We start from the raw sequence: 12,553 nt of genomic DNA on the forward strand, positions 1-12,553 counted from the left end.
GTGTCGTGTGTGTCGTGTGTGTGTGTGTGTGTGTGTGTGTGTGTGTGTGTGTGTGTGTGTGTGTGTGTGTGTGTGTGTGTGTGTGTGTGTGTGTGTGTGTGTGTGGTGTAGTGTGTGTGTGTGTGTGTGTGTGTGTGTGTGTGTGTGTGTGTGTGTTTGTTAGGGTACTGCTCCCGCCCTAGAGGCGTGAGCTGAACGACACATCATCGTTAGTATTACATAAGAGAGGCATTACCGCGCAAAAAAAACACAGAGACGATGAGAGATGGAAGTAACCCGCGTAGACGACGCCTCCAATTAAGTCCGCGTGAGAAAAATTGTCTAACTAACGTTTATATACAATCTATGGAGAGCAAGAGCTCGCCTCGAAAATTCATCTAACGTCCGCGACTAAAGTCAGGCACTTTCACTCACTTCTTCTCATTCCATTTTCGTAAACTTTTAAGAATTGCGTTTTTTTGATTATAAAATCTTTATAATATTCGTATTATGAGAAACGTGATAAATCTTTCTTTGAAAGAACGTTGAGAATAATTCGTCAGATTGCATTCGCCGTTACCGTTATTGTCGTTGCTGCCAGCACGCTCCTGCTGTCGCCGTCACCGCTGCAGCTGCTCCCCATAGATGGCGCCACTCTACCCGAGGCTGTTATCGTCATCGTCGCCGTCGCTGCTTAGCTTGCCACCTTCTTCTTTGCCAGGTGGCCGCGAAACGATGACTGTATTTTCGTGGCTGCCTTCGCCACGTCCGGATCAGTCAAATCGATGTCTATCTCCTCTTCTCCATCCCGCGTCGTCGTCGCCATGGTAACCGTCTCCTTCTGTGCCTCGTCGGCGGCGGGAAGGTACCTGTTGGCGCGCTGTGGACTTATCAACGTGACGTCCTTCAGCGACTCCTGTATTTTTCCGATCGCCTTTACGGCCTCGGGATCCGATAGGACCTGATCCAAGCCGTCTGCCGTCGCCTGTGCGACCTTGGGCTGCTTCTTACTCTGAAAGTTACGATAGGACTTCTGGATCTTGTTTGCGGCTACGGCTACTTCGGGGTCATTGAGGTCAATGTCAATCTCTGCCTCAGCGCCATCCTCCGGCGTCCGGCCTGTCTCAACTTCCGGGGGTTTCAGCTCTGCCGGTTCTTTCAGCCCGTCCGGATTTGGTTCGTCTGGCTTTAGTTCTACTTTTGGCGTTTTTTTCTGATGCCGCCTAAATACGCCTTGTATTTTCGTGGCCGCCTGCGCAACCTCTGGATCGGTGAGATCAATGTCTATTTCCTCCTCCTCACCGCCAGCATTCTGCTGCTGCTGCGTCACGTCTGCAGTGGCTGCCTTTGCGTCACTGCCATCTGCAGCGGAATCACCTGCTTTTAGCGACGATTTTCTTAGCTTCTGCGTAGAAGCTCCTACATCCTCAGATGACTGTAGCTTCTTACTAGATGCTCTCACATCCTCAGATGACTGTAGCTTCTTACTAGATGCTCTCACATCCTCAGATGACTGTAGCTTCTTACTAGATGCTCTCACATCCTCAGATGACTGTAGCTTCTTACTAGATGCTCTCACATTCTCAGGTGATTGTAGTTTCTTACTAGATGCTCCAGCGTCTTCCATTGATGGCACCTTGTCCTGCTGGTCTATTGCGGGCGCAGCTGGTTTGGCAGCCTTAGGCTTCCTGCGTCTAAACACTCCCTGAATTGTAGATGCTGCCTTTCCTACTTCCGGGTCTTTAAGGTCAATGTCGATTTCTTCTTCTTCGGCTGATTTCTTAGCAGCTGGCATGTCGTCTTTTTCGGCTGCGTCTATTATTTGAGTCTCTGCCTCTTTGGGCTTTTCTGACTCGCCATCCTTCGCCTTCGTGTGACGCCTAAAGGCACCCTGTATCTTGGTAGCCGCCTGTTCGACCTCCGGATCGTTCAGATCAATGTCTATTTCCTCTTCCTCGTTAGACTTTGTTGTCTCTGCAGCGGGCGTCGTCTGCTGCTCCGCTGCTACCGGAGCTGGCTGTTTGTGGCGTCTGAACGCACCTTGTATTTTTGTAGCAGCCTTCTCAACCTCAGGATCATTTAAATCAATGTCTATCTCTTCTTCTTCCTCCTCTTTCCGAGCTTCAGCTTGCGGTGCTTCAGGCTGCACAGCCTTGGCAGCAGAATCCTCACCTTTGGCTTTCGTATGCCGCCGAAAGGCGCCCTGTATTTTCGTCGCCGCCTTCTCGACTTCCGGATCTGTTAGATCGATGTCCACCTCTTCCTGTTCCTCTCTCGTCGAGGCTGCTGGCATCGGAGATGGTGGCGCTGGCTCGTCGACAGTCGCCTTTGACTTCTGGTAGCGACGGAAAGCTCCTTGTATCTGCTGCGCCGCGGCCTCGACGTTCGGGTCATCGAGGTCAATGTCGACTTCCTCTTCGGCATCCGGTCGCGCTGCAGTGCTGCCTTCTGGCGCCGTCGGCTGGCTCTCGCGACCTTCTGCGATTTGATCGAGATCTCTGTCGGCGTCGTCGCTCACCTTCTTGCTCTCGACGCCGTTACTAGCCCGGATGTTGACGTCGTCGGGCGTCTTCGTGCGCGGGTTGACGGTGGCCGTCGGCGGCGAGCGGCCGGCGTTCGCCTGCTGGTCGTCGGCGTCGACGGAATGCGCCGACGCGGTGGCGACCGACTTAGCGCTTCCGTTCTCCACCACGGGAATGTTCCTGCTCGTGTTGCAACCCATGGCGACCCCGCAGCCTGGACGAAGCTGGCGCAAGAAGCACGCTGAATTGTTTGTACGTGCGTGCGTGCGTGCGTGCGTGCGTCCGGGGGACAGGTCGTGAATGTCCTGTCTGCACGCTAGGAGTTCAGCGATGAAGCCACGGGGGCGGGGAAGGATGGTCGGTGTCGCTTGCTGGCATGTCCCTTCACTCGCGGCTGGGTGCGGCGTCGGCGGATGACGACGCTGATGACGTGTCAGTGGTTAGCGGGTCGCTGTGGCGCGCGGCAGACATTGTTTGGTGACTGACACGCGCAGACGGGACGACAAACGGCAGACGAACCTGAAATAGCGAAGAGAACAGCGTTAATTTGCTGTGTTACAGGATGTGTGCGCGGGCAGAATGCACACAGGCGTATAAACTCAGTAAACGCAATAACACAAGCCGCTGCCATGGCGCAGACGCAGACGCAGACGCAGACGCAGCTTAGGACAAAGCGTTCCAAATCATTGTGAAGCGACGGCAGCGCCCCGTGCGACTGAATAAAGAAAGTATATAGCAGACGACAGGCAAATTCCCGCGCGTCGAAGGCAGATAATGTGGCGGCTGCTGCGGGAGGGGAGGGTGATAGAAGGAGAAGCAAGGGATGAGGGAGGAGGTAGGTAAGATAAGCGTCAAAGCGATAGGAGGGAAGGAGGCAGGGAAGAGGAGAGGAGAGATTGAGGGTGGAAGTTGGTGAGGCAGGAAAGAAAGGGGTGAGAGATAGTGAGGGCGGGAGTTAAGGAGTGATCAGGGTGGAAGTTGATGAGCGAGGGAGGAAAGAAGCGAGGGTGCGACACACGTACAGATACGCACGAACACAAAATATACGCACGTACGCACGCACATGTTTAATTCGCGCACACACGAACGCATGCACGCGCACACGAACGTACACACACACGCGTGCTTACACATGCACATCTGACATGGCTTCAATAAGGTGACGTCACCCGCAGGTACTCAGCTCCTCCCAGCCTGCCACCTGCGGTTATATTACGGGAAACAACGATGACTTTGCGCGTTCTAGTTTTTGCGCGTTTTATGAATGGTCCTCTGTGGCTCACACGCCACACCATTAATCTGTCACCGGCGGGCAGAGAGAAGGCGGGATAGAGAGAGAGAGAGAGAGAGAGAGAGAGAGAGAGAGAGAGAGAGAGAGTAGAGAGAGAGTGAGAGAGAGAGAGAGGAGAGAGAGAGAGAAGAGAGAGAGAGAGAGAGAGAGAGAGAGAGAGTAGAGAGAGAGAGAAGAGAGAGTAGTAGCCGAGAGATGAGGATATAAATACGAAAAGAGAAATAAGTCAGAGGCGCGGTGGAAGAACAAAAGGAGAAGACAGAGAGAGAGAGGAGAAGAGAGAGGGGGGGACGAGAGAGGAGGGAGGGAGAGAGGAGAGGAGGAGAATGAGAACGCTAAGGCCAGCGAAGTGAGAATGTCTGAGAGAGAAAGGAGTGGGGAGACGAGAAAGGCGCTGACTAACTACTGATGATCTTAAGATGCAGTACACAGGAGACCGTCAGGTGCGGCTCGAATAATCTATTACGCCCTTATAATGTCCTACACTACACGCTGTGTGTACGTAAACATTGCCACTGGTATACCACACATGATATAATTCGCTGCGCGCAATATTGTATACGATATTATATCGCGTGTGTGTATACGTTCGGCATTAGTGTATAGAACAAGCATTCCCTTTTTGCTCTCGCGCGCTCGCTCTTCTCTCTTCTCACACCTCCTCTCTCTGTCTGTCTGTCTGCTCCTCTCTTCTTCTCTCGTCTTCTCTCTCTCTCTCTCTCTCCCTCTCTCTCTCTCTCTCTCTCTCTCTTCCTCTCTCTCTCTCTCTTTCGCACCCTTCTGCTCTCTCGCACTTGCACTCGCTCTCTCTTTCTCGCTCTTACTCTCCCTCTCTCTCTCTCATTCTCTCTCTCTTTCTCTCTTACTCTCTCGCACTCGCTCTCGCACTCGCGCGTGCTCTCTCTCTCTCTCTCTCTCTTTACCTCCTTATCTCTACGAAACATTACACATGAAAGCTATGCAGCGTTCATAGTTACTTGCTGGCGAACACGCAATGGCTCGTTGAGCTAGCGGAATTCGCTCGGTAATACCTCGTGTGCCCAGCGCGTAGCGGCAGTCGTGACAACATGTAGGCTTCGAGTCTCGGCACGACACTGACGACACACGCCGTGTCGCATTCACGCGACAAACCTTCGATGTCGTGACACGAGTGAGGCAAACGCTTCCTCTGTATGGTGTTGCATGTACGGGGGTTTCACTGTGTGACGTCGCAAGTACGGGGGTTCCTTTGTGGTGTCACAGATACGACGTTTCTCTGTGTGGTGTCACAGCTTTACTATTCTTCTCTGTGCTTACACAAGTGTGGACTTCATATGCACTATATCACAGAGTTGCACTACTCCGTTATACTACTACACTGCAATAAACCTGTTCAGCGGGGCGTGATATGACTCCGTGGAACGTCAACGGAAAGCTCCTGCCGCTGTCCTATATCACATGCGTAATATTTCTCCTTGCGATTTCACACGGCCTGCGCTCGCTCTCTGCAAACCGTCGTCTGCGGCTGTCACCTGCCTTCACAGCATGGCGCTACTGCCAGGTGATGCAGTCGGCTGCATCTAGCAGCTTTGCTTCCGAAGCCTTCTTCTTACGGCTGATGCGTCTATTCAAGCTGACAGGTCGATCGTAGCAGCAGATATGCGCAACTTCCTTAATGGATTCCGCGTGAACAGTCCGGACGAAAGCAGAACCGGGTGTTAGTGACGGGATGGTTTCACTGACGCAGGACTTCACTGGCGGAGGGCTTCATTGGCGAGAAGATTCACCTGACGCAGATCCACTCTGACGTAAGCATTCACTGACGCAGTACCACACTGACGAAAGGATTTACTGACGCGGAACTGCACGGAAGCATGGCTTCAGTGAAGCAGAATTTCTCAGTCGCTGGCCTCTAGTGACGCAGCGTTTCGCTGACGCTGGTCTTTAATGACGCAGGGTTTTACTGACGCAGCGAGTTGCCGCAGGGTCTGCACAGCTGCGCGACCGCCTCACGTACTGGCAGACGCTTACTGCGTAGCTGGCAGCAAGTCCATCTCCCCGTATGTGTGCTGCTGCTCACGGGCTGTAATTAGTGTGCGCAGCTCCAGTAGCGCGCATGCTGCTGCTATTACTGCTAGTGATGCTGCTGCTGCTACTGCTACTGCTGCTGCTGCTAGTGATGCTGCTGCTACTGCTGCTGCTGCTGCCGCTAGCTGCTGCCGCTAGTGATGCTGCTGCTGCTACTGCTGCTGCTGCTGCTGCTGCTGCTGCTGCTGCTGCTAGCTGCTGCTGCTAGTGATGCTGCTGCTACTGCTGCTGCTACTGCTGCTGCTGCTAGTGATGCTGCTGCTGCTAGTGATGCTGTTGCTGCTGCTAGTGATGCTGTTGCTGCTATTACTGCTAGTGATGTTGCTACTGCTACTGCTGCTGCTACCGCTGCTGCTACTGCTACTGCTGCTGCTGCTAGTGATGCTACTGCTGTTTCAGCTGCTACTACTGCTGCTGCTGCTACTGCTGCTGCTGCTGCTACCGCTACTGCTGCTGCTGCTACTGCTGCTGCTGATGCTACCGCTGGTGCTGCTGCTACCGCTGGTACTGCTGCTGGTGGTGGTGCTGGTCGTGCTTCTGCTACTGCTGCTGCTACTGCTGCTGCTGCTGCTGCTGCTGCTGATGATGATGATGATGATGATGATGGTACTGCTGCCATGCACTGATGCTACTGCTGCTGCTGCTGCTGCTACTGCTGCTACTGCTGCTACTGTTGTTGTCGTTGTTGTTGTTGCTATTGCTGCTGTTGCTGTTGCTGCTGCTACTACTACTACTGTTGCTGCTGCTGTTGCTACTGCTGCTGCTGCTACTGCTGCTGCTGCTGCTGCTGCTACCACTCGTCTCCTATATGTACTACAGCCAAGTAATGAAACATTAATAATTGATTGAAAGCGGGCATAAACCCCCACCGGGAAGACCCGAACGTGCACGTGGTTCGCGTGTATACAGCGCCATATATTGTTTTTTATCGTTACACGTGTATAGGTGGTGGGCATGTGGTGTGATGTGGTGTTTTACTTATCTTACCATCTATTATACGAACATACACGTTATATAATATATATGTAAGTATATTATGTGTTACTATAATGTACGCACGCACTATAGGTAGTATCAGGAGTAAGATCATATAGATCTATATAACAATAGATTCTATATTATATTACTCCTGGTAGTATGTGTACGTCGGTCTACTATATATGTACCTGTATATACGTTGGTTATACTTATATCAGGAGTGTATCAAACGTACACAAAAATACACGTTTGATACACTCCTGCATGCTTATATGTAACAAAATGACGTGAGTTATATTTAGTTATCATCAGGCAAGAGCTAATAATACCAGGTATTATTAGCTCTTGTTATCATATATCTACGTCCGCGTGCGTATCTATTTATCTGTTAGCACGTCCGTTTTGCGTATCGGTAATATAATTATGTGGAAGTGCTATATGTGTACAAGTATACGTACGTACATTGAGCGTAATCCTGTCTGTACGTCCGTTAATTAATAATATATGCACGCCATGCAGTTATGCGGTTATCTGTGACGTGTGTGGACCTGCTATGCGCCCGTCGGTTATGTTAATCAAGAAACTATCAGCAGATTCTATACAATCTCGCCACCGCTCCGTGATTGATCGAGTCTATACTTATACATACAGCATTCTTGCTGGTGCGCATGAACAAGTGGTATTATATGGCTAGGGCCGGGGATGGACATAGATCGGAAGAGGAGAGAGAGGGAGGAGAGGGGGCGAGCGCGCATGGCCGAGTTAAATTATGGTTAGGGGGCGGAACGGGAGAGTGCTTCGATATTGTGATATTTCTACAGTTGATTCGGCAAACGCAGGAGCACACCTGCGTCGTGGCCATACGCAGGTAAACCGTAAGACTTACTCTAACCTTACGATGCAAATACACAAGTGATGTGTAATAAATATCCTATGCTATGCCCCGTAAAATGCGCCCTTCGTGCCTTGCACACGATACCCCTATCCTATACCTATACCTAGAAGGGGTAGACGTAAAATTAGCGATCATGTGGTTTTCACACGTGCTCGCTGGCTCGCTCGATCGTTTATAACACTATTATTACACATATCGATCAACGTTCGCGGAATTCGATCAAATCTTTACGGCGCGTCGTCATTGAACCCATTTTTGTAATTCGATCGTCGACGTGCGATATAGGGATATGTAAACTCCTGGGATGTAGTGAGCGAGAGCGAGAGAGAGAGAGAGAGAAAGAGAGAGAGAGGGAGAGAGAGAGAGAGAGAGAGAGAGAGAGAGAGAGCGAAGAGAGACGAGATGAGGAGGAGAGAGCAGAACTAGAAAGTGGAGAAAGTGTAAGAGTGAGAGAGAGAGATAGAGGTAGAGAGAGATGAAGAGAAAAAGTGATGGGGGGAGAAAGTAAGCTAGTTAGAGAGAGGGAGAGAAAAAAATGATGGAGAGAGAGAGAGAGAGAGAGAGAGAGAGAGAGAAAGCGGGTAGATGAAGAGGGAGAGAGTCTGCCAGGTGAAGTTCAATAATCAGGAGACTAGAGGTTCACACGGAGCGAAAACGCCGGGTCGAAAACGATCGCTCCATGTGAATGCGGCTTAGATATCACGTCCAGTCACGGCTTATTAGCAGTTAGTCAGTCAGTCATCCGTGGCCGCTCCTCCTCGATCATGTATGATACATCCCAGCAGAGCTGTCATATATTATTATGTTACCTACGCTTCTATGGTACTCTGCCGTTATTAGCATAAAGTAAAAATCTCACTGGGAAACATACGTAACAATTGACCGCTAGATTGCCTTTACTAATAAGAACGCTGCTCGTATTATTACTGCCTTCCTCGAAGGGTGAGGGGGTGAGAATTTACGAGGGAACGCCGTGGTGAAGGGGCAGGAACGTGCTAATGGAACATCGAGAAGAATGGGTGATAACATACAGAGTGCAACACCAGTGTGAAGGAGTGGAACATTACCTGAGGGAACGCTGTGAAAAGGATTTGGAACGAACTAACGGAACAACGGGGTGAAGAGGTGGGAACATACTTTTGGCAACAATAAGGTGAAGGAGTGGAACTTTACGTGAAGGAACGACGTGGTGAACGAGCTGGATCGTACTGAGAGAACAACGGAGTGAATGAGTGGGAACATACTTGAGGAAACATCGGAGTGAATGAATGCATTGGAACGTACTTGCGGGAACAGCACTCAGTTCGCACATGTTCGCGGCTGTACTGGGCTGCGTCGGCGTCATCAGTGAGTGAAATCGAGAGAGAGTTAGAGTGCGCGATGTGAGTGATTCATCATCCGCTCGTCCAGTCGCAGGCATGGGCGAACCACACGGGTAAATAATGCACAGCGCAATCACCGCCGCGGCTCCAGATTTAAACTAACGCGATTACGTGCAGCGGATTTGGCTAATTAAACATAATAATGCGCGCAATTAGTGGGAATCTGTTTGCCCTGCGTCATCCGTCACGGCGGCACGATAGCGTCGACATAATGGTGACGTTTAACTGAAAGCGGGAAACGTCATCGTGAAGTTCAACAGAAAACTGAACGTCATAACTGCGTTGCTTCAAGAATCGGTGACGTAGAGCACGAAGAACAACGTCCGACGAGTTTCGGTGTCGAGCTCTGGGGACCCCTAGCAAACCTATGCAACTATTAGCAAACTTATGTAACTCGTGCGTTATTTATATTCGCGATTCGAATCCCAACATTCTCTTATACATTTCACACCCAAACCCGTAAAAGCGCCGTAAGGTTATCAGAGACCGAGACTACGTTACGAAACGACTATGACGTCCACTATACGCGCAAGCAGTCGCTTTTTTCTCTGCTACCCGCGATAGACGAGCTCTGCGTGGACGTGTGCGTGGATCGACGCCGTGCGATCGTGCGATCGTGCGCCGTGCGATCGACGCCGATCGACGCCGTGCCTTTTTGGCGCGATCGATGTGGATCGCTTGTTTATCCTGGAGAAAGATCATGCGTGAGTGGTTCCAACAACTACGTTCGAGGCGTAAGCGCGAGCTGAATGTCATTAACTAGTGAATGAAGAATCTCCAGCGAAAGTACACGGCTATTTTCATAAAGCGTGAAAGCCCGTCACAACTGTTAGCGGGTGACAGCATTTACATAAATGATAGTCGACAATGTAATATTGCAGTCGAGTTTGATAGTTATTCTCCCCCCTCTCACTCTCTTTCTCTTTCTCTCTCTCTCTCTCATCTCCTTACTTAATATATATATATATATATATATATATATATATATATATATAATATAGACTCGTGAAAATTAATATTTAATTAAGTCATTTTATATATCTACTATTTATACACTAATTATATATTATATACACGATGCCGCGTTAGTTTATCGTTTAGAACACTCAGAAGGTTTGCTCTTATTTCTCATGACATTAAATGAGGATCCCACGGGATTTGTAACAAGTGGAAAAGTGCACTCACGCCATCGACGTCTTCTTAAATCACGATTTTTCTTAACCTAATCCACTTTTCTCCGAATACGTGATAAACGACTAAACATTTAACCCACGAGTAGTCAAAGTGCGGGCGATTACAATAGCAGGAGGCGGGTAAATCTCTATGAGAGTAACAACCCCCGATTGTCTCATATATGACTGTCCTCATTGTCCTCATTGTATGATTGTCCTCATTGTCCTCTATATCACTGATGTTATGGCGATCGTACGTAGGCCTAGCTTACCTCTCATTGGCTCACTAAAATCAAACATTTATTGATAGCAAAGTTGGCATAATCTCATCATGTATCCTGTTAGAGTATTTACAAATACTGAAATTAAATTACTGTATTTATAAGGTGACTGTTACGCATAGGTTGCGCGATATTAACAGTAACTGCGCACATGCTGTGTGCACAAGAGTATATGTTATTTCACGCGGTCATCAAGTACGATTGGAATGAAATTCATGTTAGTTTCGTGATGCCATGCATCTGCCTTCTCGTAAGGTCTTCTGGCGTCCTCGTGCACCATTGGCAACACTCGATCATCATCGGTCATCATCGTGATTAGCGCTAAACTCTGTGTCTCAATCGAGATATGAATATAATCTATTAATTAACGATATTTTCGTATGGATGATCTCATTGACGTTGCTTCCTAGTAGCTATGATCGTGTCGCCGCCGCACTTGTTACATAAATAGTCTACAATAGCCTCTCATCCGCTCATGATGATACATCGCAGTGTGTACACGATCAATCTCACGCTGGGCGAGGTGGGATGGTACTCAGCCGATAATCGACTGCTTTCGCTTGCGATGACATGCTGTTCGATTTATGCGGGACGTCCGATAAAACCGTTTATAGAAATCGATATCAAAGCTCGATGCGAAAGCAGCCTTAAATTTCTCTCTGAGTAAGTTTGGGCGCAGGTGCATATGTGTAATGAGAGCCAGGCTTCGTAACCATGGCACCCGTCGCTGGTGTGTGTTTTGCTCGTCTGCTATAGCGACGGGGGGCCTCCCACGGACATTTTTAGATTTTTTTCGCATGTGTGGGTTTAAAATAGCTTGGCTTCGTAAGCAAGCCATTTATTATATATATATATATATATATATATATATACATATATATATAGCGGGCCAGACGCCATCGACAATGTTTAGCGCATTTCCATGGCAACAACATTGATTGGTGATGCTTTAAAGAGGTAAACAGCCAGCGGCGCCTAATATGAGCAATTTACGTCTAAGTGCTATGGAGTATACACCGTATAGTTACCCCCATATTTCCACCTAGACGCAGCGTCCGTCACTTACGCTTGCGCTTTCTCGTCTACCAATTTGAAATGACAAAGCTATAAGGCGTTCGTTCAGTCATCAGTGCCAGTTATTTTCATTATCATCGTTTTGCTCAGTGGGGCGCAGAATTACCGGGCGAAGGAAATGAAATTAGGCAAGCATAGCGCTTTCGTAGTTCGTTCAACATTTCCGCTTGCAGATTTAGATTTAATAAGCCGCTGTTATTATATAAACATTAGAAATGCGCGCTTCTATTTTGTCAGCGGGCATAACGTGGTCCCGTGTGTTTGCGATCATCATGACATAATCGACGTGAATTGTTGCGTTAGCGCGTGTGTGCGTGCCTGTATCAGTGTGCGTGCATTCTAGCAATACGACCCTAATCTCTCCATACACAAACCTATCAGTTTACCCCCTCACTCTATCTGCTTGTTCGTTCTTCCGTTCATTACTCCATCCATCTATCTAACCATGCATTAACCATATCTAATAAGCAGTCATACATGCATGCGGCATGTGCATAACCTATAGACATTTATACCGGCATAACAGTCTCAACTTTATATGTATACCTTCCTGGACACGACCCCATCCACACGCTACAGAAACGTAGCCGGAGCATGGACTAACGTATAGGAGCATCAATAGTCATCCTCGATCAGCACGGGCTATATTTAGACTATAGCAAACGCGTTTTCTTAAGCTTCCTGGTGATCACGATGCCCCTTATAATTAGCATTGCACACAACGTGCCCGGCGGCTCGCCCCAGAGCACAATCTGAGAGCGAGGTCGAGGTTACAGAGAGAGAGAGAGAGAGAGAGAGAGAGAGAGAGAGAGAGAGAGAGAGAGAGAGACAGAGACAGAGAGAGAGAGCGAGGGAGACAGAGACAGAGACAGAGAGGGAGAGAGAGAGAGAGAGAGAGAGGGAGAGAGAGAC

The 12,553-nt window shown here is 49.1% G+C and overlaps 1 protein-coding gene across 1 annotated transcript; it reads right to left on the bottom strand.

Moving 5' to 3' along the window:
• Positions 1 to 135: 135 nt before the first annotated feature.
• LOC106810042 (retinitis pigmentosa 1-like 1 protein) lies at positions 136 to 2,578 on the bottom strand (the record flags this gene model as incomplete). The annotated part of the gene is made up of 1 exon (XM_014813309.1): positions 136 to 2,578. A coding segment is annotated over one exon (1,905 nt), but the record flags the coding sequence as incomplete, so codon positions are not given.
• Positions 2,579 to 12,553: the final 9,975 nt, after the last annotated feature.

Source organism: Priapulus caudatus, unplaced genomic scaffold (genome assembly GCF_000485595.1).
Source record: "Priapulus caudatus unplaced genomic scaffold, Priapulus_caudatus-5.0.1 Scaffold406, whole genome shotgun sequence".
Taxonomy (NCBI): Eukaryota; Metazoa; Priapulida; class Priapulimorpha; order Priapulimorphida; family Priapulidae; genus Priapulus; species Priapulus caudatus.